The following is a 22,878-nucleotide window of genomic DNA, read 5'->3' as shown; positions in this document are numbered from 1 at the left end:
CAAACCAAATTTTCATCCCGTTCTATTCTGGAAATATTGTCTTATTCCTTATCAAACAAAACCACTGATAGGAAACAGTGACTGAGCTATACCTGCTTAATATTGGTTGAGAACTAACTTACTGAGGGGGGTTATTTAACTGTATATAAGGGGACAAAAGAAAAAACAGGTTTTCATGTGAAGTCTGTAGAAAAGTAGCAGCACCAAAATACCCTGAAGATGTTTCTGTAACTTCCAAAGACAAATAAGCTAACAAAAAAGTGAAGAAAGAAGTCCACTGGTTACATATCAGAGAGCTGACACTTATTTCCTTAGCTTAAAACATTCTGCTTCTCTCCTTATATTGTTACTTAAACCAAATCAAGCTGCCAAGAAGCAAAACCAGAAACATGTAGGACACTAGCATGCTAAATCAGAGATTAATTTCTGTTAAAAATCTTACACTGATATCAAAAGAAAACGCTTTATTTAACCTTCTAACAGGAAAGCTATCTTTGAAATACTCCCTTTGCCTGAAGGAAGTTGTTGAAATAGCAGAAGTTGGGTTGAGCAGAGAAGGAAGTGAGAAGAGTAAGATGTGACTAACTGGAATATATAACCTAAAAGGGTCTAGATAGGAATATTAAATATTTCTTCATCCATTCTAAGTTTTATAGGGAGAGAAAGATCACATTAAATGTCTAGTGTTCCTTTTGTTAATGACCACTTTTTTTTCTTCTTTTTTCTTTTTTTTAAAGAATACTTCATAGTATTTTTTCAGTATGAATATAATCCATGCTTTGATTTTTCAGCCTTTCTTAGGGAATGAAGCTTACTTCGGACATGATTTTCAGCACAGTAAAGCATATCAGCCGCATGAACAAACTGGTATCCTGTTCCTCTCATACACAGCTCTGCTTCAGTGTATCCCAGGACGATCTTTCCTCTGGAAGGTAAAAACAAAAACACTGCTGATGAACAAACTCACAGAACGAATGCAAAGGAAGTTAATTAAAGCTAGAACATTTCAGATGTAAATGCTAACTACACTTCATTGCAATATCAACTGTACGAGGAAGCATGACAGCTCTAATAAAAAAAATACAGTTAGCAAATCATAAAATTTTTACTAGTCCCCCAAGTTACTTTCAGTGACCAGGAACAGGTTTCACAGAATTATTAGATCATTAAAAAAAAAAAAAAAAAAAAGTACATCTACAGTTCAGCTGGACTCTTCATTCCATACTTCTGAACATATTCACTTATAGTTGGCAGCTCCCATTTGTTGAAATAAAAGAGACTGTTTGCCTCACTCTGTTTCATGGCATTTCCCTATAGGTGCTCACCTGTAGGATTAAGTAGGGCCTTAACTTGAGTTATCTAAAACTTCTCACCTAAATTACTATTTTTAGTAGCTTAAAATTCAAAAGAAGGCATGTCTCAGAACAACATCCCTTTTGCTGTTGAGTGGTTTGGGATCCCTGTGTCTGCATTTAAGCTTTCTAAGATATGCTTCCGAGGAGCACTGGCAATAGAGTAATTTTTCACCCTGGCAACTAAAATTAAGAGTGCTTTACTAGAGGTCAGGGAGATGAAGAACTTAACAGCATTTGTGTGAGTGCTATGAGATACATGATAGAATGAAATAGTCATGGGGAAAAATATCTGTAAAACATGACAAAAATTTAAGGTTTCAAGTGAAGCATAATGAAATAAATCAAACAGAAGAAAGAAAAGCCTGTGTTAACAGTCTGTTAACTTTTACTCATATCAGTTTACAGAACCCAAGAAAAAACATTTTGGTTTATTGGTAGACAGAAGACTGAGTACTTTCACTCTACATTATTCTATAAGTAGGCATGGAAATCCGTATGAGAAATTCCACTGAAAATGAGTATGAAAGCTGAAAGCATTACCAGTCAAAAACAGGAGGGAGGAGAGAAGGAAGGAAGGAGGCCAGAGGCTTTTCTTTTGATAAATAAGCATCTTAATGGGCTTCTTGCCATGTTGATGCATAGTTACGTTATATGTACAGTCACAGTATAAAAAAAAGGAATTTATTTGTTTATTTTGAAGTAAATAACATTTCCATTGTGTTTTACTTCTACTTGAACTGAAGAAGAAAATATGTATGTAGAATAAAATGAAACACTTGTTCTATCAGTTCAAAAAACAAATTTCAACCAGGTTTAACATTAAATTTTTGTTCTTCCCTAATTCATTAGTATTCTGTCTTTTCGGGATTTTGTTCTGTTTTTTGGGGGCGTGAGGGTCGGGTTTTTTAGTGATGGAGAGTCAGAAAGCAATATGCCCTTTCAAAGAAGCACACTACAACAATCTTGTTTTTCTTTACTTACTGGCAGGGCTGAAGAGAAAAATCCTTACAGTTCCTAAACAATCATCAGTATTGAATTGAAACAGTAGCCAGCTTTCTATTTCCAATACACCCTTGAGACCGATCTCATCAGCAAATTATTAAGAGTATCATGCAGAATAATTTACACCTACTTTGCATCACAGCCAGTAGGTGTGAAATCCAGTTTGTGTTTAGTTCTGAAGATGAAGTTTTTGGTTCGTATCTCAAGGATAGATGGTGGCTGCAGGGGAGTAGCTACTGCAAACAGAGCGAGCTGAGGAGACAAAGCAGCACCATCCTTCCCTTTCTTGTTTTGTCCATGGAGAAACTTTAATCGTCCTTGAAAATTCATAGCCTTAGGATGAGGAAAAAGGTAATGGTTATATGTTGGAGATATTTAAGTGTAAGATATTTCTGTTATGATGTAAAACATAAAAATATATATATACACACACATATAAGACCCATCAGATTCAAACTTTGTAGCACGGCATACACAAAAGTCAGTGAACAAGTACAGAATATTGTTATATCCCTGAGCGTGTCACTTCGAGATCTACTAATAAACTCACTGCACTGGAAGAACAACTACTAGGAAGGTTGTTTTGTAAAAAAACTCTAAACATGTAATAGCAAATGCCAAATGGATCTTCTAATATTCTGATGAAGATGGCATTATATATACATACAATTAACATAACATTATTTCTCTTGCATTTCTGTCAGTCATTAGTATAACGTATGCAAATGTGTATAACTGCAAAATCCTACATAAACAATTCTACTTGTAAAAAGTCACCTGGAGGGTGATTCACCCATATTTCTTTTAAAATCTACCGCATTGACAAACAAACAAAAAAATATTACAAAGAGTAAGCACAGACTTTCCCAAGTAAGGGAAAAACTATGGTTCTGTTCATTATTATGACTTACTGCATCTCAAGATACCCAACAGAAAATAATCTCCGTGACGTTTTTTCATCTGCAAATCGCACCATACGTTACAAAAGCAGATGCTTATTCATATTTCACTGAGGAAACAGCCATGAGAAATGAGAGAACTTGCAGCTGGCTGTAACAACATGTTGAAGGGGACACATTTACTATCAACTAACTGAAACATCCTGGTTCAAGCAGCTCAGATATGTATGGACACTTAACAAATAAAGTAAGTTGCTGTACATATTGTAAGGATAATGAAGATTTCCAACTTGCAAGCATGTGTGGAAGGTTTTACATAACTCCATACTCACCAGGAACCCAGATGAATTATCCAGGAGGCATCGTAACCTGCAGATGAAATTCCTTTCCATAAAGGAAGAATTCTCTGGAGGAAGTTGGTCCGGGTTATAATAGGTTGCTGGCTGTGAAAAGCCATTATCTCCTACAGGAAAGGATTATTTATAAGAATTATTTTTAGAAGAACACCTAGTGAAGGCTATCTATAACAAATCATCTTCCGTCTCATAAACAAAGCATTAGGTCATGACCTGAGCAAGAACAACGTAAACTGGAAACAACCTCAGAACCTATACTGATTATAACACTAGGTTAAGTATCAGTTCTTCTGATGGGATTATGGTTTACAGGCTATGGTATTTGAAAACTGCATGCAATTTATTTATTTTTTAAGTGTTGTTTTGTTTGGGGTTATTGTTTGTTTGTTTAATTTATTCCTTATGTTTGTCAACAATCTAGACTCTGAATCAGTTGCAGAGAGCAGCATTCTCAGCAGCAAGCACACCCATGTTTCTGCAGCAGCAGGATCTGCAAAAGGCATAGTAACTATAGGAAATGAGTATTCAAAAGCTCAAACTATTCAAAAGTATCAAACTGTGAAACTGTTACTTTCCAGACAGCCAAGTGAAAGCTGTAGCAATAAATAAAAAGAAGCATCTTTAGGGAACCACGACAATAAATCAATACGAGTACTTTCTCTAATGGATGCAAAAAAACCCCTACTAAATAGCGGTGAAAATATTTCTGGGCTGTGCTGATCAAGAAAACACCAGTTACCTCTCCAGAGGAACCTGGAGCACTTGTGTTTTGTGGGGTTTGTTTGGAAGAAAAAAAACCAAACAAACAAAACCAACCAAACTCAAAAACATGATTGACAAATAGGATAGCAATCTGATATTCTTCTGCCACTTCAGGACAATCATTTGCTGCTAAGTGGCATTTAGAAAACAGACTTAAACATTTGGAATATAATTAAAAACAGAAGGTAAATCAATAAACTTCTGATAGAATACATATGTTCTGCATGAGACTATATATGCAGAGATACCAGAGCACGTCTACTCACAGCAAATTTAGCAAAGCAATCTTATTTGTAATACATATAAAAAACCCACAAACTGGTCGTTCCCTAGGAATTCATACACACAGAAAATTAAGAAAAAACTGTAAAATGCAATTTTAGAGTGCTAAATACTCTATAATTTAAAAAATAGTCCATATACTTTGAGAGAACTGATTGCCATGTACAGACAAAAGGAGGACACAGATTTTAAGAACCAACCCATATTGACCTTCCAGACTTGGAGATGAAGTCAGGGAGAGCATGTCACTTAATCACACACCACGTTATGTTCTCTGGAACATAATTCTGTCTCTTGGACAGCTGGAAAAACTTACAGATAGCCTAGGTGGTTTGTACAATGGCGAATCCAACCCAAAGGAAAACAAATCATGACCAAAAGCCAGTGCAATTTTACCTCCTATTAATTCAAGGGACGGGAGTCAAATGAGATTGCTGATGGCTCACCAAGAGGCCTTGCAATCTAAGGCCATTTAAATCCTTAAATCCATTTAAAGAATGCTGAGTCACCCAGCTTTTCAGATAAAATCAGGAGGTACCTTTTTTTTCTTAAGAGAACTGCTATGCAAGGTCAATTTTTTTCTGAACAAACTTCAAGGCATGAAGAAAAAGAAAAAGGGCCCTAGCTGATCATGTGTATGAAAAGGGATAATCTGAAATTACAGCCCTCTGCAGAACTGTGTATTGGCCAAAGCCACCATAATGAACTGATTCCACATGTACAGAAATTCAGGTACTTGTAGTCCAAGATAGTTACCTCCTAACTTTGATATCAGAAAATATGAAATTCCCACACTTGACAGATGGATGGTTCTCAACAGACAAAAGCAAACTTACTTCCTTACTTCCTACTGCTGCAGATTTTTTTTTGTTTCAATTGCCTAATGCTGGTGAGAATTTTCAACACTTTTGAGGCAGTGCTTCTCCAACAGGTGCTGAAATGGGTTAAATGCTTCTCTGAAGAAGCAATGGTAATGAAGAAAGGGCAAAGAAACAGCTTGCAAATCCCAACTTATCTTTCAAAAACGCCAACTCTGACATCCTTGAGAATCCCTGCATATACATTACTCGAGGTCTCCTCAAAACGGTTAACGCACTGCATATAACATCATTTGCGTTTCACAAGTATCAGCACCAAGGAAGCCACTAAAATACTTTTTTTTCCCCCCAAGCAATCACAATATTTGTGTTCCTTTTCTATTGCCGCAGTCAGTTCGTTTATGGAGATTAATGAGACTATGGGCACACCTTCTTGGAGGGAATGTAGAGAAAGACTTTAATCATTAGTAGGAGGCTCCTAGAAGTGCTCTGATTAAGTCCTCCAACTCAGATACATCTTGTGGCTGAGGAGTGCCTACTGAGCACTCTACTACCCAATAAGCAGTGCAAGGCTTTCTGCTGGCAGCCTTGGCACTGGCAGGCATGCCCTTCAGCACGTCTGCCACTGGAGCAACTCAATGTTATTATTCTGGTAAATACAGAGCTGGAATTTGAATGTAGGTATCTTATCTGGGTTCTCTCAAGTGTCCATCCACTTCCATAGTAAAACAAGGCAGCTCCCAAGAGTGAACAAGGCTTGGCGGAAGGAGCAACACAGCTGTATGTAGCTCATGAGAGGAGGGGAACAGAACTCAAAACAGGAGGGAATGGACTTCAAGCCCAAGCCTCCTACATTTGTGAAAGGAATAATGCTGCACTTTCCCAGGCAGGCAGGAGGCAGAGAGGTTTTAGTGCCAGGATCTTGGAGAAGTGACTCACTGTAAGAAGGCAAAGAGTCTTGTAGAGCGCCTGCATTCCCTGGAGCAAAATTAGCAGTTAACACTACAGGAGGTAGAACCCATATCCCTCATGAAGTTCACAATGGAGTTCATCAACACCATGGAGCGATGTGCAGAACATGCTGTGCATTAAGTCCTTTTCTTTCTCTTTAAGCTCAAGACCATACATGCTTGCATAGCAAGTGAACTTTAAAAGATAACCCAGACTTGAGGCTGCAAACCAGATATTCAGGACTGAAAAAACAGAATTTTGCAAACTTCTCTGGGAATATGACAGGGCTGGGAAGACTATCTGGGAAGCACAGAAAACAGCTGAGGACACCAGTGGTCTAGTGACATACCAGAGTACTGAGAAGCAACCAGTCCAGGCTAACTGAAGCAGAATTAGTTCCCAGACTCAGGCTGGAATCTGTGCTTAAGCCTGAGCACAATTATAATATGTCTATACATAATCGGAGCTGAATGTATTAAAAAGGAAATGGACTAAATTAGCAAAAACGAGGAGGATCCTTATCATCATAGCATTATCCTGTTATAAATGCAAATTCAGTTTAAAAAGCCTCAACGTCCAAACATTTTACACTACTTGAGGCCCCAAGATAGTCAACAGCTTCTAGTAAGCTAGGAACACAAGCTACAAAACAAACAATTGCTTGTAACCCTGCTCAGCGCTTCCGTCACTCAGTCAAACCCGATGTCAAGTCAACCTGGCGTCACACTTTTCAAACACAACCTTTTGTAAACTCATACACGCTCGCTTAAGCACTACAGAACACCATTTCACCCTGAAGCAAACAGTAAGCCACCAGATATAAACCTGGTTTCTGAGTGCCAGCAGCTCTTGGCTATACCAAACTGTAACATCAACTAGTTCTGTAGCATGTTTTCAACTGGGTTGTGTAGACTGATCCATAGATGATACAACAATGTTGATTGCTGAACGAAAAATTGAAATATACTGAGCTGTGAGCCAAACAAGTAAATAACATTTGCTGGTTTGTATTTCTCTATCTAATCATGGCATTTCCATACTATAAAATAATAAATGGGAAACTGTGAAGAGTTTTAAATGAAGTTGCTAAATGAATGATAGATTTATTAAAAATACAGACTTTTTCTGGATTAAAAAAAATTGTCTCTAACCAAGTAACTTAGAGTAGCATAGAGCTTTACCTACATATTTAAACACCTGTTGTGCAAAATGGAGCATGACAGTTGTCTCAACAGCTTTGTCATTACTATCAGGCAGGCATACGCTTCCCGTATTACACGTAACTGTACCAACACATCTCTGTTACAACGTGTAAGCAACATGTTTCTCAATACAGGTCACTTAAGCATCAGTCAATAACACGTGACAATCTGATGCTCTAACAAACATACTATTTGGTCTTAAAGGCTCATCCATTTAATCTTTTATTCCTCTTCCCCTTTTACTCCCAAGAGAAGTACTGGTCTATGCGGCAGCCTGCATAAACAGTGACAGATGTGGAAGAGTTTTACCAGGAATGCACTATTTCATATATTAACACTGTAACTAACACATTCTTAGTCATGGAATAGATCTACCAGCCTGAAGAGCTTGAAGCTGCTGTACCCAATTGTCTGCCAGCCTTCCTAAGCTAATAAATTTGGTGTCGTGATCTGTAAGCAGGAGTAGCAGATGTAAAAGAGAGACCATTACTTCAGGGAAATAATTTTCTCATTCAAACAGTGATTAAAGATGAGCCATATAATTGAGGGCAAACATGGACAAATCCAACTTCCTTGTTTCTTGCTACCAAAAGAAACTGTCCGCCTCCGACTGTCCTGCTTGCAACACAAACATGCGGGATTACCTGCTTTGCTATTTACCACAGGACTACCGATCAGACATGGGAGACATTCAGTCAAATTAAAGTCTTCCAAAAAATTAAAATCAGTATTGTAATGGTGCTGTGCTAAGAATAGAAGTGCTTATTTAAAGTGCAAAAAAAATAGTAATTCCCAACATTGGCTAAACATATCTATAAAATTCAAATAGATTTAAAAGATGTTATTCCTTCTCTTGTTCAAGTAAAAGAATCTAAACTTTTTTTACATACACAAATTAAAAAAACTGCAACTAATAGGACAGGCAAACACATAAGTTGGCTGCATTCTCACCTTGTACGCTTGGTCCAGCATCTGCAGACTGCGCAGGATTCAATGCCCAATGTAGCTGTCGTTGAAACTCAGGTCTGTCTTCTGTGTGAATCAATTCAAATACACTCTGGTGTATAATATCAGACTATGTACAAAAAGGAAAAAGGCAGGAAAGAAAGAGAATAAGAAACTTATATGATAATATGAAACAAGTTGTCTGGTTGATGACACTGCTACGGATATAGCAAAATCCATTTTGCTTGGGGATAAAAACATACATTTGTATGCACGTGGCAAAGCTTTGTGAAACAATTTTTAGCAGCACAGAGAATTCAGTCACACCCATGACTGCAAACATGAAAAATAATAATAGAAAAATATTACCTTAGAAAAAAATAACATTATGTCAAGTATTTCTTTACCTGCTTTTATGTAAGTAAGTCTGGAACTGTTATGCTTATGGTTTTGTTTAAATCATTTAATTTTACATACTGGTAAATAAAGTACTTGCCAGCTGTTACTTGGACCTGACCCATTCCAGGTGCTACAGGAAGACAAAAGAAGCCAAAGTCCCTGAAACAAACAACTTCCAAAACTAGGCCAAGTAGATTATGGTTTTGTTTGCCTCAAAGGTTTGTCACTCCTTAAAGACGCTTTAAAATCTGTAATTATTAAGCTCTCATATCTCCACCAATTGCGTGGTTAGGAATGTTACCTAGACAGCACAGCTACAGCCAGGATCAGTGGCTGAAAGAAATTAAAGGGAAAGAAACCACCCAAAATATTCAAGAAAAGCTTCAGTCAGCTAAGAGGAGTTAAATTGTCTGGATGGATTCTGCATGGATTAAAACCCCAACCATTATATGAACAGAAAATATAAAACATAGATCTAAAGAAATTAAGATGAGCTCGCAAAAGCTCAAATTCTGCTTTGATGAATTTCATAAAAGAATCAGTGTTTTCCAGAATAAATTGCCAGAAATGCTAATTTTTCTAACTTTAAGACTTCATTTCATGCACTTGATTTATCAGCATTACTTTACAAATTTTATCTCCAATTTGTTTCCAAGCTTTTTTCTTCATTCCCTAACACCAAAAGAATCTGTAACCCCAGGAATGTTTTGTTTGGAATATTTTCTCTTACACAAACATTCCCCAATCTCTTATCAGTTAGCTAAAATTGCAAACCAAGCAGAGTTTCTCCCTATTTTTAGACAGCAACTGAATCTCTCATCATCCAGTACCAAAAGATAAAAATTGATAATTATAAGCTTCTATCATCTTAACATAAACTAATCCCAGGAGTTCTCTAAGGAAGGCAACATGTGCCTGCTGGGTCTTGGTCTTTACTACTTTGGTACCTGGCTTGCAAGCCCAAGGAAGTTAGACATACATGATCTGCACCATAAATTGTAAATAACAAATGCTTGCTTTGAAATAAATAATTAAATAAAGTAAATATGAGCGAGAGAACACTAAAATTCTAAAAATGCTAAAATCACTCAGTTGATACTTAAAACCTCAAGGCATATGGAGTTAATTTCATACAAAAGGTTTCTATTAAAATAATTACCTTCCCATTGAATTACATCTCACTCAGCATCATAAACTGGGTAACACCACAGTATAAATTTCAAGTAAAGACTAATTAAGTGTGAAAGTTTCCTATCTTGCCTAACTCAGCCTTGGAAATTATATTCCTGTTGTGCTTGGCCTGAGGTCCCACTTCAGCTATGTAAACTGATAGAAAAGTAGTATGGTTTCAAAGTAATCCAACCCAAAGTACCTAACTGAGATTTTTATTACACAAACTATCAGACCCTAAATATGAACACTGATGCCCTCTGAAATTAAGCAAAACCTCTGCAAAAAACATAGAAGAAAAAAATAAACTTACTTGTTGGAACCCCAAGTAGTCTTGGATAGTAGAAGAGACGTAAAAAACCAGAGCATCAGCTGTAACAACTAATACAAAACCATTTAATGCCTGGGGACGAAACACACCAAACTGTCAGCTTCAAAGACAAAATTCCAGATAATTATTGTGGCTGTAAGTCTACCTATACCCGTCTCCCAATAAAACGTGTAGCATGCAAAAACATATCATTATCTAACAGCATAAACAGAAGGATTCTTCATTGCATCTCTCTACAGTATACAGGGCACGATTAAGAAAATCATGTTTAATAATAATAATAATAAAAAAAATGTTCTTTTGGAAAATTCAGGGGAGAAGCCAAAGCCTGTTGATAAATTTTATTTACTCCTGATTATAGGAGATGAGGGACAGCAGTATGAACTACAGGTTTATCCAGTATCACAATAGTTCACAATGTCCGTGCGGCTCAAGCCTTCGGTGCACCCAGCTGCCCGCGGTATGAATGGGAGCCATGTCACCAACCCATTCCCAAAACCTGTTCTATTCATAGTGCAGACAGGCCTAAGTGGACAGGAAATCAAGCAATCAAGATCCCCTATATAGCCTAAAAAAACATTTTATAGCTTACTTAAAATAGAAAGCCTCTGCACAAGCGGAGTGTTGCAAGTCAACAATGTTTTTGAAGAGATTTCCCCCTTCGTGAAGCAGCAGACTAAGTGGCTCCTTGCTCAAAGTCACGCAAAGGGCATTTATCTGAGCTCCCAATCAATACAGTTCATGGCAATTGTTGTGATAGCAAACAGTACATTTGTGACTTGGCAGCTCATCTGAAAGGTGCCGATGTACTTCTATGGATTTCAGTCAAGATTTAACAAAAGGCTGTCTCGAGGGACTGGATTAAGTATATTGTGCCACTTCATTTCCTCAGCTGCGTTCAAAGTCAAATTTGGCCAGCATACTCAAAACACATTTTTTAAACCTCTTTATTATGCAAAATTATTGTAACTAATAGAAAATGTAAAGTAAGTGAAGGATATCCTATACCCTTATTTAACAACAACATAGTATATTTTTATTATGAAACAGCATCATTCTTCCACAAACATTAACTCCCATAGCCCACACTATGGTAACCAACATAGTTGCTTTTCCTTATATTGCAAACATACGGTGTTACTGTTTCTTGTTCTTTTACTAATAGAGTCTGATTAAGTAAACATTAAAGATCTGATTAATTGACTGGCCTTAAAACGCTGTGAACCACCTATTCAATGTGTAGACATTTTGTAATCTATTCTCATAAACAGCTGTGAGTTCTATAAGACCTCCTTATATAAGTTCAATTAACTTTACATGAAAACAGTATGAGCTACAAAAAAATAAAATAGTAATAATCTGAAATTAAAGACTGTAGCCAACCCAAAAAATCTTGAGTAGTTACACAAAATCCTTGGTTTTGATGAAGTTCATACTAATTCCAAGGGAGCAGGATGCCACAGTAGCAGGTGCCTGTGTGTCCTCTGCTGACCTATTCTGCAGGGCATTTCACCTCAAGTGGTTGCTATAAAACTTCTGCGAGCTGCACAGTGTCTAATTCTGGGCCACATGTTAAAAAATTATTCTGCTCTGTTTCATACAAAGCCATGGAAAGGTTCTTTTTTGCCCAGTCCATGACAAAGCTCCTCTACCTGGAATTCAATCACATGTTACAGTGGCTCTGGTACGCAGTTCATTTTGAAACAGGATTGTTACTGCAGAAATCAGATGCTGCCTGTAAGCCAGAAATTCTGTAAAATACAAGTCGTTTGCCCAAAGGTCTACTGCAACAAATTACTCAACGTTCCTTAAAACATGCGGGTATCCAGCATATACCAACAAATGGGAGATTGGTTCTGACAAAGGTTTTGGCAAAATGCAATCCTGAAACTATTATCTTTAAAGGCATAATGAAATTTCTCAGTGAGTTTATTGTTCTGGAGCACTGGAGATAATATTTGTGCTTCTACAAAAATACTCTCAATGTTCCTAATACAAATGCAATTACAACACTCTGCATTACTGGTGAGAATTAGGATGTTTTAAAAATGTCTTAGAGGCTGACATTTGACTTGTGCTTCATATCATAAACTTGCTTAGACTATACTAGCTTATGTATCTAAAACAAGACTTTGAAGTAATTTAAATAATTTTTTTTAAAATGAGATATGGCTTAATTTTAAGGAAGGCACATCTATGTATTTGATCTCTATTTCCACAATACACTGAATTGGTAAGGCAGTTTCTACATGGAAAATTAAAGACATCACAATTTCCTGTTTGTTATGAAACAAGAAAAAACATCAGATGAATAAATAAAACCAAATATAAACAATGTGGTATATATTCATACCTCCTCTGCAAAAAATAGAGAGGGAATAAAAGGAAGTGTTCAGCATCAGTTATAATTTATGGAAACCTATGTGACACACAAGACTTCTGAGCCTAGGCAAAGGGAAGGTTGTTACCACTATTTACATCTTACTGATCTATCAGTATCTTCCAGAAAATTCTCAGTTTCATCATTTATCTTTTCTTACATTCCCTAAGAAGACTCTATCTGCATACTCATTCTCTCTTTTTTTTTAATATAAAATATTTACAAACCAAGAAATTCAGTTAAGAAATTCAATTCATTTACTTACTTCCCAAGGGGGCAGACTTACAGTAACAAATACATCATCCATTTCCTTTTCATATTGGAAGGCAGTTTGCTATAGCAGTTTCATCATATAACTTCCACTTAGAAGTCAAAAAAACCCCTAAATTTCACATAATAGATGCCTCAAATATAAACCATATACTGTACCTTTTTAGATAATTTCCATTTAAGAGAAAGATGTTCACTTGCAGTAACTCTGTAACAGCTCTTTGTCATACTTTATCAAGGTTAGAAAGTTACATGTGTCCTAGTTTTTTAGTTGCTTAGGAAACAATTTTCCACTAGCATTAGTTTACAGTAATTTTTGAATCTTAGAACCTGTTTTCATTTCTACCCTTTGAACAGTTAAATTAATTTTTTTTCTAGGCAAACCATTGGCCTAATGATTTGCCACTTCTGATACATCAGTTGGAAACTTGTGTACAAGACAGATTATCAGCATATTTCAAATGGAGCTGCAGGTCACAGTAAAATCTATTTTGTGAAACTAATTGGAATATTGGAATACATGTATTAGTCACTTCTTGAGTGTAATCTGGGCCTAGTATTATATCGTTATGTTTCATATGCTTTGACACTCTAAGACATTAAAACAGACTATAAATCAGACTATATAATTTAAAACCCCATATTTTTCGTCAATACTTTCCAGTAGTCCACATTGCTAAAAGTTATTTTAAGTATTTTAAAATTTGTCCTATCCTATGAAATCTGGGTTCTTTCAAACCACTGAGAAAGCAAGATATTCCAGCAAGCTCAGGGTCTTTTAAAGAGGAATTGGGGGCTTTTTTTAGACAATTAGTCACCAAATTTACAGTAGATGACTAACGTATCTGACATTTATGAAGACTGTTTCTTTATTTTAATATCCTTATTAAAAATAGATGCAAAGAGATGGGAAAAAACAACTCTAAGAAATGACTCAGAAAGAGTTAAGAGGACCCTGCAGTCTAACACCTGCTCTTCAAAGTCATTACTGCCACCAGAGGGAAGTGCAAGAACTGTGTAATATTAACCTAAAGAAAATGAGGAAAGAATTTGACAATAAGAAAACTTCCTTTTTCAATCTTATCAGTGAATAACTGGTATGTTAAATACCATATTTCTTTATATATAGATATATAAATCTTTGTATAATACATTCACTGCAAAACATACCTGCAGTAAGAGTTCTCCTTCCAGGATCTGCATCCCTTCTCCACGTTTTGCTGTTCTACAGTTTTCCTGAATGCCATTTCTTTCTGGTCTTGTAGAGTTAGACTTTAATGCAACTAGAAAAAAGAAAGAAAAAAGTTGAGTGATCTTTGAAAGGCTCACTAGAAATTTATGTGAAGATGTGCTGCTTTGTGTAAGAAAAAATATATTTTAAAAATGCTTATAAAGACAATCTAATGAAAGATTTCTGTTTCAGTGTCAGACTTTTTTCCTTAACTTTAGAGATAACCCCCAAATTTGTCATCCATCTCCTTTATAAACTATAATACTTTCGCAACAGAATCAGTATTATATATTTTCCTTCTCCTTCTCTTAGTCACTCTTGTTTGTAAAGGACGTTTTTATTTTCATACAACTACCTTCTATAACCTGATAACAACTCTGCTTTAAGGTAATGACATTTACACTTATTCTTAACCCATCTGATTTCAGACATCAAACTATGGTACCTCAGATATAAGCCTGCTCTGGACCTAAAGCTCCTTTCAGGGAAAGGAAGGGAAGACACAAGAACCCTAAAGGCATATTACAGAAAACAAAGAAAGCTACTTCAAACAAAAATATGCTCTTTTTTTTCTGCTATAGTTAATTTTCAACCATTTAAACAATTAAACAATCTTTCCAATTTCAGATAAAATACTATAACCATGAACCATCATTATTCAAGTCACAAATATATCCAATTGAAAGAAAAAAAAATTACTCAATGAATAAGGGATGAAGAATCAGACCAAATTGCCACTCTCCCATATCTGTGCTGTGTCTTCTAATAAACAAGATGCTGTCAGGTAAAACTAGATACTCAAAAGATTGTCCATAACTCAGAATTTATCTAGTTTCCACACAAATCTAAAAAGACAAGAAGTGTCTCCAAATCTGAAATTAGTCTGAGTGGGTCTGTAGTGTCTAAGCAGCTTAAAATTACTTGAGTAATTGTACCTTAAACCTTTACCATGAAGCTGAACACTACTCCCACCCCCCCAACCCCCAAATTTCTAAATTGCAAAAGCAGGGGAAATTTATAAAAGCAACTGCACTTCTGCAAAATACCAACAGTTTATCTCATAACAATGAGATGTTCACCTTAAATTGCAGATGAGTTTTCTACCTGCTGAAAACCTTCACTTTTCAGCTGGTCAGAACTTTACTCAAGAATCCTAAAGAACTCCTGTTCGCTCACTTTTCAACTAGGTTAAATGATATTTTACACTAAGTATATTAACTGAAAGATAAATTACGCCTTCCAGGTTTTTTTTTAAGCTACCACTGCAGCTAACAACTTTCAAGCCAGACAGTTTTCATTAAAATATCCCTCAAAGGCACCGCAGAGGAAAAACATGTTCTAAAAAGACATAAACTGATTAATCAGTCAGGAATTTCTCTGAGCATTTGCTTTGAAATTAAAACCTTAATGCTCTTCTTCCTACCAGATAGTGAAAAAGTCCTGTAGTAGGCCACACAGAGTTGCAATTGCAAATTAATTTTAAATTCAAGTGAATGGAAGATGTAGCAATGAGGTTTTTTCCTAAGCATTATTTTAAAAGGATATCTAGAACATTCCCTTAAAAACCCCTGAAGTCTACTAGCAGTAGAATAAACCTACTATCCTCTTAAATTATATTGTATGATTATTGAGAAAGCCCATGTTCAGCTTTGGAAGTTGCAAGTGAAGATACCTAATCATGCTTGCCATTCTGAAAAATACCATATACAATTAAACATGGGTGGGGTTTTTTTTTCCTTCTGTAATGTGCATATAATGATCGAGAGGGAGGAATTACAGGTGGTTGACTAGTGAATGATGTTGTGCAGTATGGAAGCTTTGATTTTGTCTTGGTAATTTTGATTGCATGCTGAATTGGTGCTAACAGAACATTACATAAACTGCAATCCCTTAGACAGAAACCGCTGACCAAGTCCGAGACTAGGTTTGGACCTGGCCACGCCTAGACTACTCTCTGAGGAAGGAATTTAGAAAGCAAAGGGGTCCAGTCTGAACTGGACCAATCTGAACTGACTCAATGGGAGTCTTCCATACCCTTTTGTGTCCCCAGTCTTTCTGTGAATCAGTCTAACTTGAGCACAACCCAATTTTCCTTTGTTTCTTCCACTCAGTCATTACTGGAGTGAACCTTGCCATCAAACTTTGTTAAGTCGCACTTTTACATCATCATATTAAAACCACTTTTGCTAATACCATTGTAGGTGATTCCTTCAGCATTCTAAATCACCCATTTGTGACAAATTGGTATAGTCAGCAGGATCCTAAATCAGCATTTGCAACAGCCTGCTACAAGCCACCCAGTCACTGGACTTTCTCCCTCAACACCCATAGGCAGGGTGAAGAGATCGCACTACAGGGGACTTTACGTTCTGAGTCTTTGGAGATGCATCACTAAGTGACAGCTCTAAAGCACCCACACAATTTTAAAGACTAAGTTGAAAAAAGGTTAACTGTTCCATCTATCGAAAGGAAAATTTTTATCATCCCTTTTCTCAATTAATAAATGGTCATCAAAACTGGAGCGCAAGATGTTGCTTAGGTAGGTGTGATCTTCCCTAGATTTCATAAAAACTAAATTGCATTTATTAAAACCCAGATTTTGTTTAGCTGCTAATAGAAAAGGCCAATTTCACAAAAATCAAAAGTCAAGTCAGGTAGAAGCACATTAAAGTCGCAACAACAGAATTGGTTTGTTGTTAGGTGGAAATGAGAAAAATAGAAACAATAATGTAGAAAAAAAAACACAGCAAAGATGACCAAATATTTCTATTTAATACTTCTGAGAATAACAAGTGAGATATCTACACTTCATGATGAAAGTCCTTTTAGTCCAACAGAGCTAAACAGAAGTGACTAAATATGGGTATTTTAGATCAATAAGACTTGATAAATTTTAGTCAAGATCTTAAAAACAGCTTGTTGAATTACCTACTGGGGAGACAAGACAACGGAATGGATGATACGGAACTTTGAATAATAAATATTTAAAAGAAGGTGGTATTAAAAAAATAAGTATTCAAACTAAGTATGAACTTTTATTAAAGAAATTATAAATGTAACTTGTAAAGTTTACAGTTTTAATATAATTAAGGCAGGTAACTGCCAGCCCTGTGTGATTAAACTTCTTTATCAATACTTTTCAAGCAAACATTAAAAAAAATTGGTAGGAAGATTTTAGGTTGACACAAATACAATGAGAGTAACAAACAGAGACAACACAGGTCCCTGGCACTGAGCAACCCCAGCTATCCAGATGCAAACTTGCAACGCGTTGTTCAGCAGAGCCAAACCGAAGGCTACCAGATCCCAACAACAGCTGGCCTTCCACTATGGGAGGGCCACCTTGCGAAGCAGTAATTCTGAAAAGACTTAGTCACAGCACACAGTGCCTCAGAAATACCAGCTGGAGATACAGCAACAGATGATGATATGAAGAACTAAAGCTAAAAAGGGTAACTCACCCAAAGCTAATATTACAGTCAACATCACCCAGTTTAAAATCAGCCACGTATTCTGCTACTTCTCATAGTCTATGGTACTCATGTAGGCAGATGAAATAATCCCAATAGTTCATTGCTTATAATCTTTGAATCTCTGAATGAAGTATATGTCAGCCTATCCCCTCTTAATTTTCAGCCACGGGAAATTAAAACATGAATACTCCCATAGAGTAAATAGAAAAAATTCTCTATACATACTCTAAAAGGCATGAAAGACGCAATCAAATTATTTCTCAGAATTTCTTATGTATAACATTAAAGCAAAAGAAAAAAAAAAGCATAGTTGTTTATAACTGTACACAGTTTATACCTGTAAAAAAAATATTTTCTGCTACAGAATTTTAGCAAGAGGGCTGAATGCCCATGCTTTCCAAGTAGGTTAATGATTGTCACTTAATCCTATGTCCAGCAACAAGCATCATTTCCATTGCCCGGACTTCCCTGATTTGAAGTAAAAGCTAAATCTCAAAGACAACAAACCTAGATAGTAACCTTTAATAGGTTTTCTAGACACAGAACAACATCATAATTTCCGGTACATTTGTTTTACAATTGTGAAATGCTTTAGCACCCAAACCAGCAAATGTAAAAGATAGTAATTTTTAAATTGTATCTACAAAGACAAATTAAATAATAATTGTAACACAGGTGTTTACCAGCTTCTTATCTCTGGTTCTAACTGTTCAGGTGATGAGAGATTTGTACAGAGATGTAGCGTATTTTTAGATTAATATATCTGGGGAAAAAAAAAAATCTGATATGCAACCATTTCTTCAGGTCTGGAACAGAATTCAAGCAACTGAGCTCTAACTACTGCCAAAAGCCATTTTTCATTTTAAACCCATGTAAATATTCATTGAAAAATCATTTTCAATACCTAAGGAGAACAGGAATTATGCAGTCTTCCTTCCTTCCAGGGAGTAGCATGCAGTGTGAGAAAGTGCTGTAGGGTATATCCTAACCTGCAGGAGCTACAAGCAGCATGCTGAATCAACTCATAGTACATGATAGGTGAATTTCATGAATTGCTTGTTGAGATACTTGAAAATTATTCTCTTTGTTATGATGCAGAAAATCAGTATGCTTTGCAGCTGATGGAGTTGTAGGAATAACACCACATCTAGGTCCTAACTGGCCTTTTAAAATGCATTTCTTTCAATATTAGACCTATTGCTTTCACCTTTTATGGGAGAAAATGCTCAGATTCTTCTTCTCTTCAAACCAGGTCGCGAACTAAGACACACACTTAACATCAACTGTGATTACTCTGTATCCAGTTGGTAACAAAACCTTCAAGTCCTTCCCTCACTGGCTGTGAGCAGCGATCAACAAATTAACAGATTTTATGCAATGCAATAATCTTAACTTATAACAACAGAAGCATAGCAAAGAATATGAGGAAAATTGTTTAAAAAAAATTAAAATAAAGAGTCTGTCCACCATCTCATTTAATCTCCATGCCGTCCTCCAAGAGAAGTCCTAGACGAGGGTGAAAAAGGCCTCTCACCTTCAAACACTGGTCTCTCGGGTTTCTATTTGGTAGATATGCTCTCCACAGCTGCAACCCACAACACCTGGTATCCTCTTCTTTTCAGACTGTCTCTCACATTCTCAGCAAGAACCTTTGCCATCATTTCCTTACTTGAGAACCAACTGCTTTGAAGTCCCATCTCTGCTGTTTCATCCAGTTCAGCTTGCAAAAACCAATGAGCATGCAGCCACCTGCAGCTACCAGAGCACCTTCAGCAGGAATCCTGTAAATGGTGATTCCTTACTCTGCTTACCAGAAGTTACAACACCAGAGAATCACGGCATTGTCACAGAGCAAGTGCAAATACACTCTACCGACATACCCGAGAGGGCACTACCTGGAGTAATTGTTCCAAAGTTAATAAAGTAACTGGAGATGCAGAGAATTCAGCATAAGGTATATGTCAGCAACTATCTAGCCAACTTTCTGATGGGCATTCATATACAAGCCTGATTTAACACACAAATACTTGTCTACTCTACTATTACTTGAAGAAAATAATACTGGCAGTTAAACTTCTTAAAGTAATACAGAGAGGCATTCAAAAACCGTTCCAGTTCTCCCTTCCATGAAAGTGACACAGCTACAATATGTGGACAAATATTCAAAAGGAGTACCAGTAAAAATGAAATCTAATAAAAATGCCTTTAACCTGCACGTGACTACTGTCTTATGGAATATTCAGTCGTCTGGCCACAGAACAAGAGATGAGCATCCCTAATAGCGTATATCAGGACATTGGCAATACTCAACTTAGCCAAACCAAGTTCTCTTATACTGTTTTCCTTGAATCTAGGCATTACTTAATTTGCAAAAAAAGTGCATTTTTGCAAAGCATCAGAAAGAACAAAATAAACAAAAAAAATAAGGGTTTTTTTTCTGTGTTGAGTGAATAAAGAAGTTCTTCTAACATAGATGAAGAAAATATACTGTATTTTCTGGTGCTCAGCTGTGGAGGCTGGAGAGATGATTCTCAACTGAAACCTGAGCATTCCCACACCAAATGTCTCTCATTATTGTTAAAGGAGTGAAGAGATGTATGATTAAACAGACTTTACATCTCAAAATTCACCTAAACCAGCCACATGTTGTAAGAGCGCTGAATACAAACCAATTCAGCGATTGCTGGCTGAAAAGCTTCATGGAAACCATGCCAAAATACTCTGGGGTTAGAAACTTTTCTCCTTCCTACCTTTTCTTCCCCAAAGAAAAAGCATAGCAAAAAGTTGTTGAGGAACCAGGGTAGCTCACCGCAGAGAAGGGCAGAGAAAGGAATATCAAGATGCCAAATTTTAACTGGGCCTTTTAAAATCATGTAACAAATTACTTAAATCAGGCTGGAGATATTTTTACTTTTAGGTGAATGATCTGTTCAAGCCTAAAACTGTATTGAAGTAACACTTGCCTAATATCACAAGTATATCGTTAGCACATCAGTCATGCAGTCCTGGAATTTAATCTTAAGAGCTTCCCAGAACTGCTTTATGTCAAGTTTTGGCACCGTTCCCACAATTCAGCCAAACAGGTCAAAGTTTGCAGTCAGAGCCAATTTAGACTGTTTCATAACCTTTTAGTAGAATTATAAATTCAACTACTCTGTTCTAGTTTACTTTCAAAAACAACAGTTCTCATGAGGGGGGTGGTCTTACTCGCTTCAGCAACAAATGCTAACTTCCAACACAAAGTTCACCAGCCAAAACAAGGAGGGCACTATTGAGAAAACAGAGTTTAATATTAAACCCTTGCCTAAATCATTAACACAGGCTAAACTGTGTATAGTGACAAACGGTCCATTTTAAGTGGAAGAAAATATATATATCCACTTATCTATATGCAACCTTAGCTATCTCCATTACTTAAGACTACATGAAACATTTTGTACCTGCTATCTCTGAGACTGTAAAGGTAAAAATGTTTACGAAAGTTAAGTAACACAAAGAAAAAAATGCAATTAATGACTTTTTTAGAAAGATAAAACATGCATTGATTGCATATTTAGTAGCTACACTTCTACTAGATAGCATAAACTGTAAATTTCATTAATAAAACTTGCTAAGGATTGCTCTGCACTTAGAGATATAAGAGAAAATAAATACAATTCAGAATTATCATGACTGTATCTCTAAAGTTTTAGTTAGACTTCTGAGATAGGTAAGCTAAACTTCTGTGTAGGCTGCATGTACCAGTAAAACGTTAGCTCTGGGGAAAAAGTTTTCACCGTATTTTGCATACTTGAATTTTGCATTTCCTCCCCCTTCATTTATGAATTCTGAATAATTTTCAAGACAGCTTTCTATTGTGCATTCGTATCCTACTAATAGCTGAGCAAGTATTTACACCAAAGTAAAAAAAAAAAAAAAAAAAAAAGAAAAGGCAATGTATGGTAGACAATCCTTGTTCACAGAAATACTGGTAAGGCAATTCAATGTATAATTATTCCATCAATTTGGCAAAATGTTGTCATTTATTGGGTCAGCTGGCTCTTGCTCTCATGCACTCACAGTTTCCACGTGATCAGAGTTTTGACACATTTTTGTTTTTAATACTGACAAGTTTTTAATATTGAAGATTTCTGGATTTTCATTTTCTAATTCCAGTATCTTGGCCTCCAATTATTGTGCCATCTATTAACAATTAAATCTGAAAGTTGTGATATGCAGCAGCATTTTTATTTCTTACATGTCTGAAGAGGAAGCAATTTAAGGGCAGTCTTCCTTGAAAGCTGTATTACAACTTACAATACAACTTGTAAATTACACTAAACTGTGGATGGACGGATGGATAACAACATGTATTTTCCATCAGTATCAAAACACCAAAATGTAAATACATTAATAAAAATGTAAAAAATACATCACTATTCTGACACAGTCCAGGGCAATATATGCAGAAAACAATTTACAAAACTAGTCATGCAAGTTGAATAACCGGATTTTGTAAACTTAAGCAAAATGAGGGCGATATTGTACATGTGGGAGTGACTAGTAACAAAGTATACCTTTTTCTTTTTCCTCTTAAGCATGTGAATAACTGAATATGCCAAGTTATGACAATACTGCAATTGCTTTCAAAGAATGTATTGTACTTTTAAAACAGAAAAATACCAATAAAACATATGCAGGAGCTGCCTATATTTTGATACTTCCATAATAAAAGCCAAACAAAGATTAAAAAAATTAGTAACAAACAACCTTCGACCAAAGAGGACACAGTGCTTTGATCCATGAGCATGTTTTCAGCTCACGCTGAGACATATGAACATGCCTACATATTTAGGAAAAGCAATTGAAAGAGCCTATGAGCCATGGGAGAAAAGTATTTCTTGATTTGGCCTCAAAGAAATTATTCATGGTTCAAGAGAAAGAAAGCGCCGTGAAGCAGCTGTCACAAGAGGACAAACCATTCCGCCATGAATACTTTCAAAGTACATGGCTAACTGGTGAAGAAAGAAGAGAGACTGAGGGGGAATAATGCTTTTACCAGAAAAAAAGAGA

The 22,878-nt window shown here is 36.1% G+C and overlaps 1 protein-coding gene across 1 annotated transcript in view; it reads right to left on the bottom strand.

The window, feature by feature from the left end:
• AHR (aryl hydrocarbon receptor) overlaps nt 1-22,878 on the bottom strand; it is a 55,148-nt gene that overhangs the window by 8,161 nt on the left and 24,109 nt on the right. Inside the window, exons 2-7 of the mRNA XM_009637686.2 lie at nt 14,293-14,405; nt 10,455-10,544; nt 8,579-8,702; nt 3,589-3,719; nt 2,488-2,690; nt 816-925 (exon numbers count right to left, since the gene is read on the bottom strand). Coding sequence (XP_009635981.1) covers nt 816-925; nt 2,488-2,690; nt 3,589-3,719; nt 8,579-8,702; nt 10,455-10,544; nt 14,293-14,325 — 691 coding nt within the window. The 5' untranslated portion in view covers nt 14,326-14,405. The remainder of the gene's footprint in view (nt 1-815; nt 926-2,487; nt 2,691-3,588; nt 3,720-8,578; nt 8,703-10,454; nt 10,545-14,292; nt 14,406-22,878) is intronic.

Source organism: Egretta garzetta, unplaced genomic scaffold (genome assembly GCF_000687185.1).
Source record: "Egretta garzetta isolate BGI_Z169 unplaced genomic scaffold, ASM68718v1 scaffold844, whole genome shotgun sequence".
NCBI lineage: Eukaryota > Metazoa > Chordata > Aves > Pelecaniformes > Ardeidae > Egretta > Egretta garzetta.
This window is presented reverse-complemented; position numbering and strand designations above follow the sequence as displayed.